This window comes from Diadema antillarum, unplaced genomic scaffold, assembly GCF_040938485.1.
Source record: "Diadema antillarum isolate AM-2024a unplaced genomic scaffold, OU_Dant_1.0 seq00000682_RagTag, whole genome shotgun sequence".
Taxonomy (NCBI): Eukaryota; Metazoa; Echinodermata; class Echinoidea; order Diadematoida; family Diadematidae; genus Diadema; species Diadema antillarum.
In genome coordinates this window covers 2425441-2448986 of record NW_027271587.1, presented here as the reverse complement: position 1 = coordinate 2448986, position 23546 = coordinate 2425441, and the positions used below count along the sequence as shown (strand labels likewise).

The 23546-nt window shown below is 38.2% G+C and overlaps 1 protein-coding gene across 1 annotated transcript in view; it reads right to left on the bottom strand.

The window, feature by feature from the left end:
- LOC139737102 (uncharacterized) overlaps positions 1–23546 on the bottom strand; it is a 95369-nt gene that overhangs the window by 13224 nt on the left and 58599 nt on the right. Inside the window, exons 5-6 of the mRNA XM_071647780.1 lie at positions 7634–7679; positions 6860–6929 (exon numbers count right to left, since the gene is read on the bottom strand). Coding sequence (XP_071503881.1) covers positions 6860–6929; positions 7634–7679 — 116 coding nt within the window. The remainder of the gene's footprint in view (positions 1–6859; positions 6930–7633; positions 7680–23546) is intronic.

Genomic DNA, 23546 nt, shown 5'->3' with positions numbered 1-23546 from the left:
GTGTTATATATTTGGATGTGTATGTGTGCTGTGAATCGGTCTGTCTGTGTTTGTATGTGTGTTTTGTGCATGTGCGTATTTTTTGTTCTATTTTGTCTTTCCCAGCAAAACTGGAGAAGCCTGTCTACAATTGTACCTGGCACCTCATTTAAAAAAACTTCCGGAAAGTAAGGGGTCATCTCAAAATGGCATGGGACAATTTGCCAGAAGGGATGATGCAATTCTTTGCAGCAGGTAGTCCAATAGAAAGGGCAACCCAAGGAGTTTCAGACTTGTAAAAGAACTAATTTCAAATCATGTTCAAAATCTGTGTTTGTCAAAGCATACATAGTTATTGATTGTTTAGATGAAAAAAAAAATGACTCTGCAGATAGCATGCCATATGCAATAGCTGCATCACAAAATCTAGCCTGCCACTCACACAAGCAACTCCTTACATCCATTTAATACATGTTAGAGTTTGTACCTACATGTATGACAACAAGTGAGTAATAATGATGTCAAGCTAACCTATACCTTCTCAGTCATGTTGTGTAGGTTAAGCTGTTCATGCCACAAATGCACTTTTAAAATTTGATTGGAAAACAACCCCAGACCACAACTGGGAAAAAACACTATTGGAAACATGTTTGGGAAGAATTGGGGCTTCAAGTTTGCATAAAATGCTACAAATAAAACTGTAGATGGGCATGAAGTTTATTTCTTAACCATTTGAAAGACGAGTCTGAAAACATTTAGAAGCAAGTCTGAAAGCCCTCTTAATCTCAAGACCTTATTTTTGAATGCAGCTAGAGTAACTCGAAAGGGAAGGTGAGAGGCATGCATTCAACTTTTGGTTGCCGAAAAGAGCACAGGTGATGATGAATGCCTCCATGCAAGTGTTCTGCCCCTAAACTAAGGCGTTGAATGTACCACTTAGGTCTGATCCTGTCTGGGGGTGTATCTCACTTTTAAAGGTAGAATCCTCAATTTGCACCAGCAGCCTTTCTTCTTGGAAACATTAATGAGGGGAAGAATGAAAAAAAAAATCTAGTGTTGACGTATTTGTAAATTTGAAATCCTGCTTTGGGCTCCTCATATGCTCAGGCACTTGCCCCTTGCTGTAAAACTTTCATATCACCAGTAAGTTTAGTCTTAACTTAGCACATAGTAACTATAACTGGAGTGGTAGCCCACACACAGTTCAGCTGAAACTGCCCACTGCTTTTGCAGCAAGATACAAGCATGATTCTAAAATATTTTTGGTTTCATTTGAACCTTTTGCAGTCCCTGCCACTTGTATTACTATGAAACCTATGATATTATTCTTCCAGTTAAGCAGGTGCATTTTTCAACAGAAGAAATTTGCTAAGTCTAAAAACCTAAATATCATTCTCCTCACAGAAATATCATTCCACATAAAGATTCCCAAATGACAGCAGCTATCTTCAACACAGAAGCGCTCCTTAGCAGAAAATAGCAGCCTAGAGTCTAGCTTGAGGTAACAGCTCTCCACTGTGAATTTTGCTCATAAATTTGATTTGAACAAACCCCGTGGCCGGTTTGTCATAATGCAACAAAAAAAAAAATAAATAAAAATACAGCGTTAAAGAATGAAAAAATTATGAAAAGAAACACTGTCATACTACATAAAGCTGGCTAAAAATGAACTTAAATCTGGATGATTCTATCCTGAACTCAACTGTCACCTTTGGATGAAATACAGAGGAAATCACCAGAATTTCATAGAAGGGCAACCACTACCTATTACTCTCAGTCACATCATGTTTGTACATGGCACTTCCCTATATAAGGAAATCTTCTGATCGGATTTTGTTTGTCAAAACCTGCATTGTGTAATGAAGAAAGTTAAATGATATGGATACTTGGCTTTTTTCTTTTTTTTTTGGCAGAGCCTATATTTGATTCAAATGTGATATTATTTCCAGTGAAACTTTGTTTGTTCACTCTATCTATCAAGCTCATGTGGAAGGAAATTGCACTTGTAACAATTCTCAGAAGGTTACAGAGGACATCTACAGAATGCAGACTGAGTATATATGGAGTAGATCTTGGGGTGTCTCAACATTTTAATCTAATACGAAAAAAAAGAAGCAATGGTCAAAAAATTACATCAAATGGGAAAAGAATAGAATGGCACACCCCTAAACAAATCAATTATAAATGCAAGTCATCAAACCAAAAGAATGGAGGGAAGTCAAGATCAGGTTGAGTAAGTCTAAAGTTGTGACATTCTTATTAGCTAACATCAGCTAAATCTGTTGTTCTGTCTCTCTCTGAACACTTTCAGTAATATTCAGCAAAGAAGCAAAACAAAGCAAAGTACAACAAAAACATATTTACCTGCATCCCATCTCCCCCTTCTTTCCTCCACCCCCCTCCCCCCTTCAGATATTTGCCTCATTTTTCACCCACTAATGGTGTGCCTCCTTCCTTCAGCTTCTTTTCAAGACTTTTTCTCCGTTTTTAGGGTTGGAATGTTCTTACTAATCGTGCCTTTTAGGCGTGTTTAACAAGGTCATAATTCAGCTGTCAGGAGCGGGAGACCATAAAAGCCATCTCTGGACGCACCCTAATAACTGCTCATGTTTCTCAGAGAGAAGAATAAAATCCTAAGACGCAACTGATCAAGTTTCAGCTCAAGCACACAATTATGATACACTCTGAAGAACCTCTTCCATTTTGTTTTTGTCTTTTCTTTGTGATACTGGGATTTTTTTCATTTCTTTGCGAAGGACAGAACTGCTGTTTTATCACTACATTCTTTTGATTACTACAATTCATCCTTTAAAGCGCAGTTCCACTCTTTAGATATCTACTCTCATCATTCTTTTTTTCCCCTATTTTCTGTCCTATATAAATGAAACTTCTACCATTTTGTCTGTCTCTGATTTTACTGAATTCATTCAGAGTCTACTATAACATGGATTGGCTTTTCCCTTTAATCTGAAGGACAGATGTATTATACATTTAAAGAAAGCCATGAGAAAACAATGAAAGTGAATGAAATAAGAAGAAAATGTGAGCAATGTGATACTTTCTTTGACACAAATATTATCTAGATGATATGAGAAGGGACTTGGGTGGGTCTGCTTGGGGAAAATCACCATCACTGAGACAAGAAGAATGGTAGATTTCATAGTACTCAAATTTATACACAGTAAAAGAGTTATTGAATTTCAAAGTTTCCCATGTTTTCATGATAACATTGATATTTAAATTCTCAATTACAAGTGCAATAAGGAATGATGATATCATTACCAAACAAGTTTCCCATTGATCTTCAGACAATTTTTCACTGAATTCCTGAGGGTTTTGACAGAGAATTAGTATAAAAAAAAAAACCAAAAAAACTTACTCTTCCTTTTCATGCCAAATTCTTAAGGTGTTTGGATAAGTATATACGCTCTATATTGTGAAAAACAACGGTAATGTTTTTTGGAAAAGGTTATAGTATAGGGTGTATAGCTGAATCATCCAAAACCTGATTTTATAACATGTTTGTGCACAAACCAATGGGAGTGTTGTGTTGATGACATCATTATCTTTGCTAATTTGCAGACGTGGTTACGACCACCACCACTTTTTGGTGTAAACATGTCAGAATTAACAACTTCCTCAGTCTAATTCAAATTTGCATGGGACTTTGGCCTATACCATATATACTATTTGTCTGATTTATACTATTTGACTTTGGCCTACTGTAAACGTCAATATTTTCGCGCGATTAATTTTTCGCGCTGAGCTGCTTGAAAACATATTCGCGGGTTCTTAAATTCGCGCTCCGCAGCGGGTTAATACACAGTCGCTGTTTTCATCCAGCGATGCCAGCATACGATAAGCGACATAGCGAGCAGCGCGAGTGCGAGTACAAGCACTCAACTATGTAGTACATACATTCGTGTATGTATCACTTGTAGTCGCGGGGATGTAGCACACCAATCGGCTGTGGGCTCGGTGCGTGCGGTGCGTGCGATGATACTGCTATATGCGTAAACATTTCTGTACTACGTAGCAGTATCATCGACGAAGCGCACACAATTCAGGCCGTTCAAAATATGCATAGAAAATTGCGAAGATTTATTCGCGCGTTTTTGAATTCGCGCTAGCTGAACGTAGCGCGAAATCCGCGAAAATTAATGTACCGTGAAAATTTCCACGTTTACAGTATACTAATATATACTATTTGTCTGATTTATTTTTACTCTCTTGATATCAAAGTCAACTTGAACACGGATTGGAAATGCACTAATAGAGAAATGGGGTGAGAAGCAGGGGTGCCTTGTGGGTATAAAAACCAAAAAGGCATTGATGTGCTGTGTGAGATCAGAAGCTGCTCTGCTTCCCATTTCTTCTGGGTAAAGAGAGAATTTAGAGCAAAAAGGGAACAGATACTGGTCCTACAGAAAATTAAAGTATGACCTTCTTACACTGCACACTCCATTATGTGAGTGTGATTTTCCAAACGAACACCATAGGCCTATATGCACAAGCTGGTTTCACAAGAGGCCAGCGCAGGAGCGAGAGAGAAGAGAGACAGACCAACGTGGTGAACTCCACGGCACCACCCTAGAGGGCTGGGCTCTTCTTTTGGGGCGCATCCCCGCTACCCTCCAAGCCCCAGATGTGAGTCTCCTACATCTAATTGGATAATTTGGGGGATTATACTGACTTTATATGGCCGAGGCAGCTAAGAAACCAATCAATCATCACCGTCCATATTTTTTGCTCTCCGCTGTGGCATACTCACTCCTAACGGTTGACGCGGCCAATTTTGGTACCGAAAAATGAGCAAAGGATAACACACCAAGGGAGTTACCTGAAATTATGTCAGATCAAAGGGTCAGCAATAAGTTAGTTGGTTCCATTCCTCTGCTCTCAAACACACACACACACACACAAACACAGACACACACACACACACACACACACACACACACACACACACACACACACATACATGCACATATTATCATGAACACAATATGTCCTTGTTGTTGCTGTTGCATTTACAGAAAACTTTTGTTCAATACTCTTACAGGGAAAAAAAAACAAAAGTCATGACACCTTTTATGAAGATCATACAAAGAGACAAGGAATAAGGAAGTGAGAGTTAAAAGAGATACAGAGAGGAGAAAGTGATCATCGGTCTCTTCTTGTTTGAAATTCTCATTTTACTTTCTTTGTATTGTCACCGTACTTTAAAGGCATAATTTACCATTTGCAGATGAAACAAAAACCCAACATTAGTGCTTTAAGATAGTTCTAAAATGTGAGTTAGGGGTAGAAACAACCACTGTGAAAATTTGAATCAGTACAATGGATGCTAAGTATTGTTGAATATAGAAAATGTGAACAATAGTTATAATGAAAATGTTTGCAGACTAAACCGTATACCACTACGGTTTATTGAGAAAAATGCTGACATCTCCTTTTATCTTAGGCTTTATAGCAAAACTTTTATATGGGAGGGTGTTTTGTGGTACAACAGACCTACACATATGCATGAAAGGCGATATCTTGAACATTTTTCAAATGACTGCTCCCAAAGGTAAACTGGACCTTTAACATCACAAAGTTGTTGAAAGCTTCTTAAATCAGCAATGAAGGCACATGGATTTAACCGAAATTTCAATAAAGATTCAGTACTCTTGTACGGATTGTCTGAGTTTTTTCAAACTTCAATAATTTGTACAAGTAATATTCCTGCATCCACTCAATCCATATAATCATACAGTTAGGGATAAATCCCCTTTAAACAATCATCTACACCAGCACTGTTTGGCTCCTCTGTTTTGTTTTCCTTTTCTGTATTTTTCCTTCTCCCCCTTTCAGACTTGTTAGTCTCGTGACTCGTGTAGGAATGTCGAAGAGCAATAGTGTCACCCTTGTAAGATCTGTCAGTCCCGTTAGCAGACTAATCATTAGAGCTCTGGGTTCCACAGCAACTGCCAAAAGATGCTGCCTAGAGGATGATGATGAAGTAGATCGTTAGATGGCAATTTGCGAACATCTCCTCATTGCGGCTTTATGGAGGCGGGGTCTGCTCCCAAGGTCATCCCCCGCCAGGGTTCGACCCCCATGACAGATGATGCTAAGTGATGCCCTCTCTTCATGAATGTTACCAGGGCAAGGTCAAGCAAGAGACATGGAGGGGGGGGGGGGAGGGGAGGAGATGAGCACTCTCCCTGGGGATCATTTCATCACCCTATGATGCGTTTACCCTGGGTGTCCGTTTCAAGCACAACAGTTTGCTCCAGATGTTTTCGTCTCCTCTGGGTTGTCTTCCATTACCGCGAAATATCACATCTTCCCTCATCGCTTTCACATTCCACAAACCCTTCAGAAATGCCACACAAGTCATTCCATGCAGCATTGCTTACTAATGCTGACACTACTTGGAGTTCAATGACACACGTTGTGACAGGGCCATGTCGGCAGATTCCTAACATGTGGTCATTTGACAAGCAGAAGGGTGTAACTGCCAGTGATTTCTTCTTCTTCTTTTTCAAATCACTTTCTATATCCTTCTGCTCCTTCGGTATCTTTTGTTCCTTTACTTCTGAAAAAACTGCTCTCATCAAAATGGGCAACTGTTCATTTTCTTTTCAAAAAGGTTAGATAAAATTATCAACTGGGAATCAACTAAACTTACATTACTAACCTATTGTTAACTCTAATCTGACACTGTAAATCTATTCTTATAATGTGATACATTAGTTGAATTGTTGATTTGTACTTCATCATTGCTGGCTTTTAATTTCGCCACTTTTTTTTTTCTTTCTCTGTTTACTTCATAATGTCTTAATTATCCAGATCTACTTGCACTGCACAGAGGTTAATGAACTGCTGAACATACCTCCTGATTTTGTTGTAAGTTGTGTAGTAGTTTCGATGTTCTTGCCACAGTTCTCTTGAGAATATGACTCCTATATGACCAAAGAAAGATAAAATGCAAAATATTACACTCAATGAAAAACTAGTTTCACATTCACTGTTTTTCTCTTCTTTTCTGTTTTATTATTATTTATTTTTTTTTTGCATGGGATGCTAACCATTTTCAGAGCTAGTATACCCACACAATGAAGATTCTTCACAAATGATTGATTCAAGTACAGTAAAACACAATATTTTCGCAACATTAAATTTTCGCGAATTGGAGCCAATGGCCTTTTCTGCGACATGAAATTTTCGCGAGTTGCCTCTAACATTCAATGCGTAAAGTGTAGACAAGAACTTTCATGTGCATTTTAATTTCGCGAATATTGGCTCTCGCGAAATTCGCGAAATTAAAATGCACGCGAACATTCCTCATTTTACAGTATACAATGGATATTGAATATATTTTAGCCATGTAGCATGAAGGAGATAACAAACTTACATATTCATGACTTGTTGACTTCACAGATGTGGGATTTTATGCTGCCACCTACATGTAGCATTCAACAAACATTGCTTATCTTGTCAATCTTATGGGAATTTGTGGCATATGCACGGCACACACTCACAGAATATTTTCATTGCCAAGCAAAGAATACAAGGATGTTATGAAAATTTGTAATATACACGACTGCACGTGGCAAATTGGCCAATTTTCTTTGAAGACTGCAAGTGTCACAATCAGATTTCTTACCTAGAGGTTTGTGCCTTGTGTTCCAACTCGTCACTAGTTCTTCCAGCTGTTGATTGGAAAGAAAAAAAGAAAAGAGATTTCATACATCAGAGGGAGCCCCAAAACATCAAACCTATCACAACACACTAGTTTACTTCATTCAAAATGGTTGCTCTCAACAGACAGAATGATTATCTCAGGCTTGCCTAACATAGCAATGACCACTGCATCAAACTGGAATATGAGTATCATAATGTATTCCACAAGAACAAGTGGACTGAGTGTCTTGTTACCAGGTCTTGAGGAAAGGATACTAGTAGTCATTGGTTTGACTTCACTAGTGTACAGGCTCATGTGATTAATATACTGACTTTATTGCAACTGATTGACAAACTGCCCTACACTGACGTAAATAAGCATTGAATTGATCAGTGATCAGTTATTCAAATTCATGAAATTCTTCTGTCGAGATGCATACTGACTTTGGTTATAATCTTAACATTTATCCTTAACAATTTATTATGAAAGATGGCTATGTATTTACATTCATTTTTTTCGCTTTGTTTGAAAGGCATGAATGCCAGATTCACTGACGGGCACATGCAGCCTCAAAGAATGATCAGAACTACACAGGGCAATCATTTTCATCCACTTTTCCTGACCAGCACTTTTCTTTCATTATGTTGAAATTTTGTAGTAGCCAAACAGTAAAGCAAATAAAGATAAGAGCCTAGATACTGTAGATGACAGTTTGGGGATGTGATTTTTTGCTCTGTTGTAACAAGAATTTCATTGCATTTGTGTTTGTTTTAACAGGGGTGCATTGTACAGTACAAAATCTCTCCATCCTACACTGTGTTCAATTTTTTTTTTTCAACTCATCTGGCTGTCCACTGCATGCATCTGTACTGAATCAAAATCATTGCATAATACCAGCAGATTCACACAACAGAAGATATTATGCGGATGAATGAGCAAAAAGAATGAAAAGAGTGGACTGGCTACCATCATAATGGTAGTCTATTCTAATATACACTCAGATCCTGATTTATTCCAGTGTCTTGCAGGGTTCATGAGCTACCACTACACAGAGTTCATTTTAATAAAAGGCAGACCTTGGCATCTCACTCACAAGCAGGAGATTTATGAACAGAAAACTATCAAATATTGTTAAGATATCACAAATTTGATTTACAATATCAATTATGGGGGGGGGGGGGGGAGGTGATTGTCGCGATGATTATAATGACTCCACGAGAAATTCTGCACCGAAAATTTAGATACCACTTCGATTAAACTATCAAGCAACGACAAGTGTGTAGACAGCCCCCTTGATTGCAAACTCTGCATACTCCTCCCTCTTGCTAATAATTGTCTGAATTTTCAGTATTGTGTTCTTATCTCTCCATATTTTTCTACCTTCTTAGTTATTTTTCTTTATTCAGCTATGTTACCTATCAAGTCTACAGTATGTGTATGTGCCTCTCTACTCTATCTATCTCTTTGACACACACACACATCCTCTCCTTCTCTCTCTTAGCCATCTCAACCACTCCCTTTCCCTTCTCCCTGTCCTCCAATTACAGGCAATACATCAATGTTTTCCGTACCCCATCGTGACCTTTGACCCCTAGCCATGTTTCTACAAACATCATGGCTGATCCCTCTCTCAGGCTCAAGTTTTCACAAATCAAAATATGATTTCATAGCCTGGCTGATTTAACGCTGCTCAATCTCTCCCCCAGGGAGATTCTGAGCATGAAATGACTCAAAAAGAGAGAGAAAAAAAAAAACAAGGAACAAAAAAAAAATGTTCCCAAAGCTCACTGAAATAATAAATCTCTTGTGTGGTGATAACAATGATTTATTTGACTATCAGAAGATCATCAAAATGCACACATACAAACACACTGACATACATGCACACATACTTACACACGTATACATAAATACATACACACAGAAACAGACAGACAGACAGGTAGACACACATATGAATACACACAAATCACAGAGAGATTTATATCCCAAAGCCCATCACAGACTAGCATTATAGTCTAAGAACCAATTTATATGTCATCAGTTACACTGCAAAAGATACTGAAAATCACTGTGACAATTCTCCTTGCTCTGAACTGCTGGTGATTGATCGATCAAGGGAATAGCAAAGAACACACGTCACAGTCAAGAGTTTCATGAAATGAGAAAAAAAAGGGTGTTAACAGCACACAAAGTCTATGGTGCTACATTGTACTCCCAATTCCCATTTGCATCTCTCCCTCATGGACAAACGTTTGTGGTCAAATCAAATCACTGACTTCCTCTGATACAATCATGCATATAACTTTGCCCCCCCCCCCCCATCACCTGGCAAGAATCACATTTCACATATAAAACCTTGGGCAACATGAAACTATTCAATCACATCAAAAATAATTGGGCACAGAGGTACTTCAGCATCACAATGCTGGCACCCTTGATACATAGTCACTTTCCAATGTCGCCTGAATCATTTTCGCAAGAAATCTGCGGTCAGAGCCAGCGCGACGAACAAAGACAAAAGATAGAACTTCTCTGCCAATAAGTCTCTCTAGAGAGAAATAGTAATGACAGCTTGCATCTCACATTTCACTTACAAAAAAAATAATAAAAGAAAGAAGAATTGCATTATATGTTCGAGTGTAGAACGTGCTACAAATGGGACATTTGCCTGCAAACTTGCCCATCTTCAGAAACGTTATCCAGCACCCTGGCAATCATACATACACTCAGGGTCCAGAAGTTCATGTACACACACACATTCCATAAAAACTTCTGTTACTGTAAAAGTGGATATTTTCGCGCAACTAATTTTTCGCGCTTGGCCACGTAAGAAGAGATTCGCGTGTTTTTAATTCCGCCCAATCAAAGCATTAAAAACTAGAACATATGGCACACAAAAATATTCACGTGCCTTTATTTTCGCGCAAGCTTGCGGTTGCGCGAAATGCGCAAAAATGTCAACGCCGCGAAAATTTCCACTTTTACAGTATGTGATTGCCAAAGCTGAACATATGTGAATAATGCTTGTCGGGAAGAGGTTCCAAGGCATTTTGTTGCTGTTATTATTGTTTTGTAGGCTTTATAGGCATTGGAAATCTGAAAATTGAGACCATGGTTCGTTCCCTCACCTCACCTATTGCATCATGGGTAAATCCACTCAGGTGGACAAGGGTTATGAGATAAATGAAAGAATAGCCAACAAATCCTATTCATCGACATCTCGCAAAAAGTCATATCATAGCGATCCACCACCAAGAGTGATAATTTTGCTTTTAAGATAGCAAAAAAAAAAAAAAAAAAATCAGTATCATGACACAATATGTGTATCAACTTCAACATCAACTCATCTCTCTATCTACCTATCTATCTACCTAACTATCTGTTTTTCTATCCATCTATCTATCTATCTATCTATCTATCTATCTATCTATCTACCTACCTACCTAAATACCTACCTATTTATCTCTCTACTCATCTCTGGACAATATCTCACTGCTCATGTCATAGAAACGTGAGCACCTTACTTTTCATCCAGAACATCTACTAGTAGGCCTACTACATAGTTCTCATGGATAAAAAAACCATGTATTAGGGGGAAATATGTTACTGATAGCAGGCAGATGTGATGGCACAAGGCCAAGTTCAGCAAAACAAAGAGAAAGAGATCAAGTGTGTGTGTAAGCGTTTCTGTGTGTGTAAACAGTGCTGACTGTCGACGGTTTGGCGAGTAATGAGGAGCAATTAGGAAGACGGGCACCACCAGAGGTCACGTGTGTCGGCGAGATGAAACGCATTCCCCATCCCAGCAATGATACATCATAGACCATTTACACTGGCAAATTTAACCAAATTTGCAAAACCTAGAGTTTAAAGATGGACGGCTAACACTGGAACTTAAAGGGACAGTACAAGTTTCGGTTGTGATGGGGCTTCAGGTTTTCAACTTCTTTTTGTTTGTAAGGTAATGAGTTTGAGAAACCTTTTATGAAATATGAAAGAGTGTATACAATTTTAAGAGGAATTCCAATCTAATTTGATGAAGACTTGTTTGAAATGGCCGAGGATCCACCTCTTATCAGGATCACTTTGTTTTACTTTTTTTTATATCAGTCATTTAAACCTCACTACAGGCTTAAAGCACTTTCACTCTTCATACTACACAGCATTAACAATGACCACAGCATTACTCCAAGCACCCTCATATGGACTTAAAACATGGCATAAATAACACAATTACTGTAAAACACGATATTTTCGCAGCATGAAATTTTTGCAAATGGGAGCTGACGGCCTTATTCGCAGCATGAAATTTTCGCGACTTGCCTCTAACATTCAATGTGTATAGTGTAGACAAGATCTTTAGCATGCATTCTAATTTCGCGAAACTCGGCTCTCGCGAAATTCACAAAAATCAAAATGCACACAAACATTCCTCATTTTACAGTAATCTTTGCATGCTGTTGACAGACCACCCATGAAAATTCATTGCAAGAGCTTCCAGAAGAAGAAGAAAAAAATATCAAGATGGGCCAATTAATGCAACACAATGCAGATCACAATAGTTAGCAAATTTGTGTGTGTGCATGTGTGTCCACACACAATCATCAGTTTTTATATTATGTTTTTCAGGTGCATGTGCACACACTTATGAGTGCAGTGACCATTCCTTCATTTCAAGGTGAGGTCAGGTGACAAAAAGAAAAACGGATATTTGATTGGAAAGTGTTTACATGTGAGGGGGAGGGAGGGGTATGGGGACCAACGGCAAACAATAAAGCTTTGGAATGTCCTGGCAGTCAGATGTCAAACTTGAACAAGTCAAACTGTGAGAAAAAGCCAGGTTTCTTTGTTGCTAATGATGTAAACATTCCCTTATGTAAACTTCAAGATTTCAGGTCTGGTATATAACCATGTTTAAGATTATTGACATCACATTCTTGATGAGGTGAGTTGATATGAAATAGTGAATGTGAGGGGCAATACAAAAGCAACTCATCACAGAAACTCTGAACAAAATCTCATTTTGAATGATGGCTGATAGCATACACACCCTCTGCTGAATGTTATAATGAAGAAGTGTACAAAATATGTAACTCCTTGGTCTTTGGAGAGAGCATGGACAATGGGGTGATTCAATGTTAGACATACCCCTTGAAAAAAAGAAGAAAAGACAAAAATCTTACTGGGTAGATCATGCGCTCTGTTTTCACCATCAAAACAGCACATGCTGTTGAAGTCAAGGTGGGGCTGTGTAATACTACGAGTCTTGTGAGAACCACATCATAATGTTTCGGATCCCATAGCCTGCCTTCCATGCTCTATGACTTCAACTTTCTCTTCCAACCCTACCTGCACCCTTGTAGATTTAAATTAAAACATCAGTCTGGGGAGAGGCTAATCTCCTATGTTGTTCGAACCACCCATAGAGGTGTATACATACGAAGAAGAATAAAATCCTATGGAGATGCAGCAGATCAAAGTACATGTACCAATACATGAGAAAAAAAAAAGTGAGGGCAGTCTGGAAGGAAAGCTAAGCACAGGGTAGTGGGAGGATTCATGGGCGTGGCTTTTTAATCCTCCTATTCTTCTCCTCCCATGGACTCCAAAAAATGGAGAGAGTTTAAGGTCTTTACGTTAATCAGAGAATTCTGCAGCACATGATTTTAAATAGTTTAGTGAGGCAAAGCACAGCGGGCATCTTTTTTGTTTTCTTTTAAGACATCAGCTTGGGCAGTGTTTTTTGTTTTTGTTTTAGTTTATAAGATGACATTTTCACTGCCCATTTTTCTTAGAACTTTCAATAAATAAGTATTCTACACTGGCATGTTCCGTGGATTAACCAGTTTTGAAGAATGCTAATTTCAATGTAGTAAATTGGCTCATGACACAGTGCTAAATGAAGTAGACTTGTCATTATTTCTTTTTTGTCTTCATTTACAGAAGAATCACTATCAACCTTCTATATAAACTATATAAGCATCATTTCATCAGTGTACGAATGCATATGAATGTGTTAGTAAATGATTTTCATCGCCTTTTAATACTAGTGTCTGAAGATACATATACATCACATTTCTCATTTTATCCCTTGCTAATGAGCAAGCAAAGCATTGTAAAAAAAAAAAAAAAAAAAAAACTCTACAAAACTATGGAACTTGGTAGGTTACTCATATTTTCTCCCCACCCACTTTCTATGTGCCGTCAACAGACAGGCATGTCAGTGTTAATTGCCAACCCAAATCTGATGCGGATTTAATGTATAGAAAGGAAGGAGAGAGGGAGAAAAAAAAAAGCGGGTATAGAAAAGTGCTATAAATCCTTCACTGGGTCATAGAGGGAGCCCTTTTTGTGATCATCCTTCCTCACGTCACCTTGATCACTCTCATCACTTTCACTCAAGACTCCAACTATCACTCTGAGATAAACATGATTGTATGAAGGATTTCACTGCTTCTTAGATTCCAGGACGGTTTATGTTTATTATTGGATGTAAAAATCAGGCTGGCTGGGGGTGTATCCATAAGTTCAAGATGTCCACATCATGAGCATGTGTTCTGAAAATCCTAACAGATTACTAACTGGTTGGACACAATGAGTGGACCACAACCATTTGGCATGGCTTGAGAATGAGAACGACATCCCTGTCTACACAATCAAAAAGTCCCCATTAACATCTTCAGTACTACCCCACTAAAATCACTGTAAAACCAGAAACATTTGTGGTGAAACTTTCACAAATTGGAGCCATTGACCTTTTCCTCAGCATAACATATTCATGAATTGCCACTGGCATTCAATGCACTGTGTAGACAAGAACTTTTGCGTGCTTCTCACTTTTTTGAATCTTGCCTTCCTGTGAAATTTTCAAAAATTTCTGGTTCTACATTACATTCAGAGCTACCTAACCATCAATCTTGGCTATCAATTCAGGGAGAAATCACTCCTTACCTATGAGGTTGTTCACAAGGTGCTTATCATCGATGAGAAGATTCACAGATATTATCAGTCTGCAAGCACTGTTTGATGGCAGAATTACGAACATTGCATTGCCTGTGACAACCGCTTCCCTTTCAAGCGCAGCAAGCATTTGCACAAAACAGCAGTGCCACCCTGATCGCATGCTACAAGATCTCTTGCAGAAAAAAAAAAAAAAACTCTTGCAGATTACACTTCTTTTGCTTCCCACAAAAGCAGACCAGAAAACTTTCATCTTCTTGCATTTTCACGAAGATGGTGTCTTATTCTACCCTTGATGATGAAGAGAAATGAACTTGTCTACACTATATGCATTGAATGTTAGAGGCAACTTGTGAAAATTTTATGACTGTAGATGAACAGACTCGGTAAAAAAATAATGCACAGAAACACAATATTGTTAGTGTCCGTACTTCCTTACCAGTTTGAAAAAGACATGGCTCTTCAGGCAAACCTCAATGTTACTAATTAGAATTTTCATATAAGAAAAGGAAAATAGTAACAAATAACAAAAAAAAAAGAGACTGGGCAGAATTGTTAATCTAGAGCATAAGTGCATGCTACTGGGACTCAGCCTTGTCTTATTACATCAAAATTATTCATCATAAAAATGATACTTCACACCAAGTATTATGCGATGACACAACAGGCGTGCTTGAAATTCATGGCATGCAATGATGACTGGTGTGAAACGTTGGTATAAAAGCAACAGACAATCTCTGTGGTCATCCACTCCGTGGCACTTGCATTAAAGGAATCCACAATACGCTGAATCACGCTGCCCCCAGCACGCCAGAGGTGCGAAAAGTTAATGCAACAACTGCGGCAGCCTAGCCTTAGTTCAAGGCTTGCGATCAACTTGACACAACTTGCTGCTGACACTGCAAAGACTGCATAGATGAGAAAGAGGCTATCTCTTTCTAATCATATGTGATGCACTGCTCTTCCCTATCTTTTTTAGTTCTTTCATTGTTTCTGGAACAAAACACAACACAACAATTGCAGAAATCATAACATACATGTATATATATATATATGTAATTATTTTATGCTGCTTTCCTATCCCTTATCATGAGAACTTTCAATGACTTAACCACACACACACACACACACACACACACACACACACACACACACACACACAATAATGGTTAGAAAAATTCGTGGTATTTTAGATAATTACATGTTAGCAGCATTCACACATACACACATACATTTTAATTTTTTTCTTTTTATTCAATTCAATTCAATTCAAAGGTTTTATTTTCACTTCTTTCAACAGAATGTACAAAAAATATAGATTCGACATACGTTTGAAGGAATGATACATAGATAGCAAAGGATAACATTTGTCAATAATCATTACAAATTTAGGCATTTTTCATACAGACATATTATACATTCTGCCAAAAAAAGTGGAGGTACCCACTCAAAAGACTCAACTATACAATTCACTTTAAAGGGGGTATCTCACTGAGCGGTGAACGTTTGCGAACGTAGCGAATTTGGGATTTCGCAAGGGTTCGTAAAGGGTTGCAAAAGCTTCGTTAACAGTTGCAAGAAAATTCGCAAACGGTTTTTATTGTCGCAAGCAGTTTTTCTTGTCGCAAAGACATTTTGAACATGTTCAAAATTTCTTTGCGAACAGTTGCTGATATTTGCAAAACTGTCGCTAACATTTGCAAAACTGTCACTAACATTTGCTAACAGTCGCTAATAGTCGCCACCCGTGTTTCCCAAACACTTTCGCAAACACTGTCGCAAACATTCGCTCAAGTGTTGCTAAATGTCGCTGAACATCGCTAAAAGTCGCTAACTGTCACTAATGGCAGAAGCGAACCTTGATTTTTCGCAAACATTCGTCAGAAAAGTTGGCGAATCTCAAATTCGCTACGTTCGCAAACGTTCACCGCTCAGTGAGATACCAGCTATTGGGAGCACCCCTAACTGACTATCATATTTGCTGGTGTATAAACTGCACCTGACTTTTGAATCCTGGAGAAGGGAAAAATACAAGGGAAGAAACTGGGAGTAATAAAAAGGGAAAACCTAACCTGAAGTTGGAGCTTTAATCTTTATGGAAATCCATGCAATTTTGTTTTCTTCTGAGTCTTTTTTTAAATCAAAAGTTCCATCAAACTTTAAGTAGTCACATGCAGTCTTGCCAGGTGTGAGTTCACAGGAAGTTTTACAGGATCTTGCCATAATGTGTGCTGCATAAGTATTGGTAGCTCTCATGTAATGCAACACCAGCAACACGCAACTGAAGCATTTCCTGGTGATATTTGCCTTGTCATATTTCCTCATATTCTTCTTGACATTTGATTCAAGAGTAATTTCTTTTCAGGGTTGAATGAACAGCTCATTACCTAAATTGACTGTTTGCAATGTATCATGTTTAGGCCAGAAGAAAGAAATATAGAATCATGATGTTTTAAATAAAGAATCATGGTGCTTTAAATAAAGAATCATGACGTTTTCAATAAAGAATAATGATGCTTTAAATAATGCCTACAGTATTTGACTTGATTCTATCTTCTAGACATTTTGTCGCTGTTCCCATTCTGTTTACGATCCCAAGTAATACAATTGCATGACAACCTTTTGTTCGAAGGTAAACAGCCCTTATTCTCCAATGTCTGGCACTTTGTCTTTATTTGGAAATTTCTTGCAAATTTTTGGGTTTACTGTCTCACATGATTATTCTTTTTTTTCCCCTAATTTGTCATTATCATGAAACTATAAGAGATGTAGATATGCTGGTTGACAGAATGTGGCCCTTGCATGTGTCAGTGTGTAGGACTTTTTGTTCATTGATACGTGTAGGAGGAAAATGTTGCTGGGGGGGGGGTGTTTCACAAAGCTATTTTTAAAGTTACGAATGACCTGAATTATTGAAATTCTGCTAAGTACAGCATATCAGAACTGATCATCTGTCGTTCTTAAATTGTTTGTAACTTTAAGAACAGCTTTGAGAAACAACCCCCAGGTCTCTACCTACATAGTCTTCATGTCAATGAGATAATCCACTGTAGCACTATCACAAAGTTTCGCTCGTAAGGTGTCTGGTCAGCTCATGCTAACCAGGGGAAATGGGATTTCCCACTTCCCTGGGCTATTCAGCAGCAGGTAAACAACTACCATAATTTACTCACACTACAGTGGTGCCAGTCACAGCTAGATACTCCGAAACCTTCACCAATGGTACATGACATCATGTTTGGGTTTTTAAACTGACTTTTCTCTGTAACAGCACCCCTTTTTTCTTAAAATTTTCCAGACGGAATATGCATGCAGTTGATACACTGCAAATGAATTAGTACTATTTTGGAGTCGCCTCTGCCTATTATTTTAACCAGAAATTCTTGAGGCAAAGTATAGTTGAGAACTATATTGGAACCCACCAGCATCAAATTTAGCAAACTCAGTGAAGTCAGTTAACATTTTCTAAAATGTTACTTCCCGTTTCTGGCAGCTAAGAACATTATCCCAGTACTTTTTCTTGAATGTTCTTAATGAGTAGCAAACAAACAATATAACAATACAAGTGGATATACAACAGAAATACATAAACATGTACAGCAGTGCTGTATAGCATCTGGTCAAACTAAATCTGAAACACAAACTTTTTAAAATGTACGCCTATCTTACACCATTTTTAGAAGCAATGAAGTGTTCTGATTTGTACTTCATGCGAATAAAAGATATCAGGGGGTCAAAAGAAGGTTTTATATTTTGAAATTATATCCAGGCCTATAGATGTAGAACCTGGTACACAGTAGATAAAATTACTTTGCAGTTGGGTAATCATGGTTTCTCTATACTGTTCTGCATAATAAAGTACATTTCTATTTTTCATTCTTGGAAGAGTTGGGATGTGACAAGAGTTTCTACATCCACCATTTCTTCATCCTGAACAACCGAGGAGGAAATGAAATCAGTCCCAAGGCCTGCTGCATAAAATATTTAACCTGAGCAACTGTGAGCAAGAGAGGGCAGTAATTCACGATATCACTTTGTTGCTGGTCAACTGAAATGGCCATGCAATTCATCAACTGGTTGTACACTTCCTCCGCAACCCAGCTGGAAGTTGACCCGGGGTATCTTGGAGATACAAATGTGTTTTAAAACAGCACTGCATTTATCTACTCGCAGAAAGGTGATCGTGGTTTCAAACGCATTCTAAATCGCCCTTTGAATGGCATTTCAAATTGGCATACCTAAATGCATTTGAAAACATGGGTGCATTTATTCATCTCCCGAAAATGCCTCAAACACGTTCAGGATCATGAGTCTGCCTCAAAAATGTTTCAGATGAAATAAAATGCACCTTTAACCTCATCTTGCCACACTAGGTCCACGGTGATAGCCCCCAAAGTCATGCTACTGCCATGGCTTGGGCATGTTCAGTTTTGACAATTCAAAGTGACTCCTTGCGGGCATTTTTTTTTTTTTTTTTTTTTTTTTGGCCACATGTGAATGGCAGCACATAAAAATGATCTTCAAATTTAGACCCAAAATCCAATAACTCTTGTGTATGGATGGGCTTGAATAAACTTTCAAGCTTTACAGTTCCTCTTCTCCTGCATCCCCAGTGATCTGCATAGACTTATATATCTCAACCATCTACTTTTAAAGACATTACCTTCCACCTTGCATGTTAACCTGCGAGTAGAACATGATCATTTGTACCATGGTATAAATCACTCACGGGAATCCTGTCTAGCTCCACATTCCCCCATCCCATTTGTGAAATCTAAAGGCAGAACTTAATGATAGTTTTTCAAATCAGTTATTGAATCACAAATGGGGGGTCATGTTTCTTTTGGACACTGGCCTGTAAGTGACCTTCACAAATTGCTTCATCTCTGATACAATTTTTTCATTCATAGGACTGACTTTAATCACTGTACCCCTGGGTGCATTTCCATTTGTTCCTTGTGGCAGCCATGTCCATAAATGTGTCTCATTTCACTTTAGGTCAACGCATTGTGATATATATCAGCACGGGGCTGTGGAGTATTAGTTTCATATGAAATTCTGCTGCATTAACAGGTCTGTGCAATTATAGGTAAAAGGTCAGCTTGGCTGGATGAACTGGGTTTATTATACAAGCGAAGGGTGGAGGATTGGGAGAACTTTCTTGAACCCTAAACCTCTGGTCCTAGCCTCCCTCCAAGACTCTTGAGATATTTGGTCTCATTCACTTTGTTTAACTCCTGTCACTGCACATTCTTTTTATACTAAACTTTCATTTCAAATACCAGCTTTAGTAACAACTTGTTAGCATCTTGATCATCAAATGCTGATTGAGGTGCAATATCTGTTAGATTTTTAAAGACCATTTTTCATCTATTGTCTTCGATATCAATTTTGATTAAAGAAATAATATGCATCTACAAAAAATTTACTGTCTTGCCCACTGTTTCTGTAAATACTCCTTTTGATCAAAATATGTCATTGAAATGAGCAGAAAGATTGACATATAGTTTTTCCTTTTAACCATGACTTGGAGCTGTCTGTAAAATACCTGCATATATCCATCAAACACACTTGTAATTGCCTAGACAGGCTGCCACATGGCATTCCTGCATGTTCAACACACGAGGGAGCTATCACCGTTCACCTCCAGCAAATCACGCCATGTCAGACAGATGACCTCGCTGAAAGAAGGTGATCTGTGCTCGCTGCTGATGTCGACAACCATGGCACCTCTTCCAGCACAAGTTTTCTTTCTCTCTCTGTTTTTTTTTAATTCATCACTCGAACACTCATCTCTTACCGACACAGAAATCTTTGATATCTTTTAATATGTAACCACTCCTCAAAGAATGCCAAATACTAGTTTGACTTCACCTCAAATTCTAGGGCATTCTTGGCTTACTGCCAAGAATACTCCAAACTTGTCAGACTGATCATGCTTCTGTTTATCATGTTGCAGTGCTGGAAATGACAGACAGTAGATTTCTATCTCCAGTTTAACAAGCCAAACAAAGTATAAATAAACATAACTTACAACACATATTTAAAGGAACATTCTTTATCTCTGCATGACAAATTTCTCTTATTTTGTGAGTCTACAAACATCTCTCTCTTTTTTCTCAAAGATATAATCTGTAAAGCATTCACATATAAAGGTAGAAATGATAAAGGGGGAGGGGGTGCTTGTTTTCTACAATCTATACATCAAGCTTCCCTGAGCAATCTCCTGCTGTCGTTGAGGAGTGTCTGCGCAAAAGTCCTGAGCATTTTGTTAGAATATCCAACCATTTCATGTTCTGACACCATAGCCCCAAAAGCATACGATTTGGAAAACATAGATGCCCACATGCTGCTACTGTTGTTATGGTCATTATGTTGTACAGCTACATGGCAGGCTTATGACTGGTTGGTATTAATTGATAGCTGCACTAACGCACATCAACACGGCATTCAAATTGTTGCTAATGTTGAATCATTTGTTTGAAAGCAAGTCCAGGGCCTTAACTTGCCCTTAATGGTCTATGCTAACTGGACAGAAGACCTCATAATCACTCATGAGATTAAAAAACTGCAATCACATTACAACAGATACAACACATTCATTTCAATCTATTGCTATGAAATTTTCTTTATTTAGGCATTATTTCCTCTGAATGGGACCAACCAGGAGGACAGTATTTGCATGTTTGGAAAGCTGAAACTTACTTGAGAATAGAGGCAAAATGATACAAAACTTTGCTCCTATTTCTTTTCCTCGTCACATCCATTTTTCCCAAAACATCTGGTTGTCTTTCATCAATGACCTCTTTCGGATTTTTGTAATCTGAATAAATTCATACGACTTCAACAGAGGCCTTGAGATCTGATTCACCAGCATCTTTTAAACTACTGGGCTCAACCTTACCCCAAGGTCCTTGAATGGAAGAGCAATACAGATTCGTTCACAAGGGTTAAAAATATTTAAATTCCAAGTTCAATTGCGTACTACTCCTCCCCACTACCCTCATATCTTGTTCCTATTCTCAGTTTGTACGGTTACCACGTAGGCCTTGGTAGTTTTTGCTAGTACTGGTATCACTACCTCGATCCATTTGACCACAGTAATCTTATATCAAATCATCTCCTTTACACTACCATTCTACACACGAATCATATACGTGGGTAATATTCAGGGCATGGAAAATAGATGTGATAACAGAGAATGGCACATTAGTTGGCATAATACCACATGAGAAAGCTCTGCACAAATTAACTGCTTAACTCACATATTCTCAGGTATATGATATTATTCTTATCATATCTTGTATATCTTTATCGCATTGTCTCTGCACCAATGATGAAATGATTTCACTACGATGTGCTCGTAAGCTATTGAAATGATACTTCAATTGGATGTGAAAATGTCGCAGGGGTTAAATACAGGGCATAAATTACAAGGTGGAAATTAGACTGAACTTTGTGTTAAAGGAAACCAAAACCCAAAGAGAAATGTAGATTGTGTGAAAGCAGCTACTTTAGAGCACATCAGTGAAAGTTTGGGGATTGGACAATCAATGCAAAAGTTATGCATTTTAAAAATTTTGGTGTTGGAACCACTGGATAAGGAGACTACTTGAGTTTATGACATCATGTGTGAACAACAATATAAAGAAAATATAAAGAAAATTCAACATGCTTTCACTTTTCTCGCATAATGAAAGAGCACTTCACTAACTGCTTTCAGAAAGCAGGGGGAATAATTACTACCCCTATTATCAGTATCAAGTTGATGGAATTTGTAATTTTCATGAAAAATTAACTTTGTGGAATTCTCTTCATATGAAAAGTTTATCTGATGAAAATCAGTTTTATAATAGGCCCTACATGTGTAGCTGAGATATCCAGAAACCAAGAGATCCTAATAAAAGGTGGGACCCATCTTTTATTAAGGACACTTTGTTTTACTTATTTTTAGATATCTCAACAATCTCAAAACTGATTTCCATCAGATAAACTTTTAATTCCTCTTGAACTTGTATGCTCTTTAATATTTCATGAGTGGTTTCTAACCATTTTGAAGAAAAAAAAAGTGAAAACCTGCATCCCCATCTCAACCAAAACTATATCATCCCTTTAATGGAAAAATGAAGAGGGAAAAGGAGAATTGTGGGGGCACTGTGGCATAAGGGCTTTTTACACTTGTAAATTTTTGCTTAGTCCCGTACCAACGGTGGGGCTAAGGGGGGGGGGGGGGGGCTTTAGCCCCACCATTGGTACGGGACTATCCTTAGCCCACTTTCTGTTTACACTCGTTTTTGCCAAAGTGGGCTAGCCCCACCGATAGTCCGGTACTATCTGGCAGCATCGCAATTGCGGTGCCAAGCAGTGAGTGTAAACAGAACAAAAAAATAATCCTGGGCTAAGTGACGGAGACGAAGTCCGACCCTCACTGAACAATCAGAAACGAGGTAATCAAGTGCTGCCGGTGCGTGCGTGTACGTGTACAGTACACATAATCATGAATATTCATGTGGTTTGGAAAGTACCGGACTAAGAAATAGTGTAAAAAGGTCAGTTTTCTCCTTAGCCCCGGACAAGAGATAGTACGGGACTAATTGGCCAGTGTAAAAAGCTGAAAAAATTGGTACGGGACTAACGATAGTCCTGGGTCAGAGAAAGTCCGGGGTTAAGAAACACAAGTGTAAAAAGGACTATAGTGGATAAGACTCTTGACATTCAATAGGAAGTCCTGGGTTCAAACTTTGTCACATGCCAACATCCTTGGACATGATTTTTTCACCCACCACATCTCTCTTGGATCCTCCTCTACAAATGGTTACCCGGCAATGCAAGGATGGTAATAATAGTGGTAGGGTCCTCAGATATTAGCAGTGGCAACACTGAAGAGGCTACCCTAGACAAAGAAAACTATGTAACTATCATATTATCATTG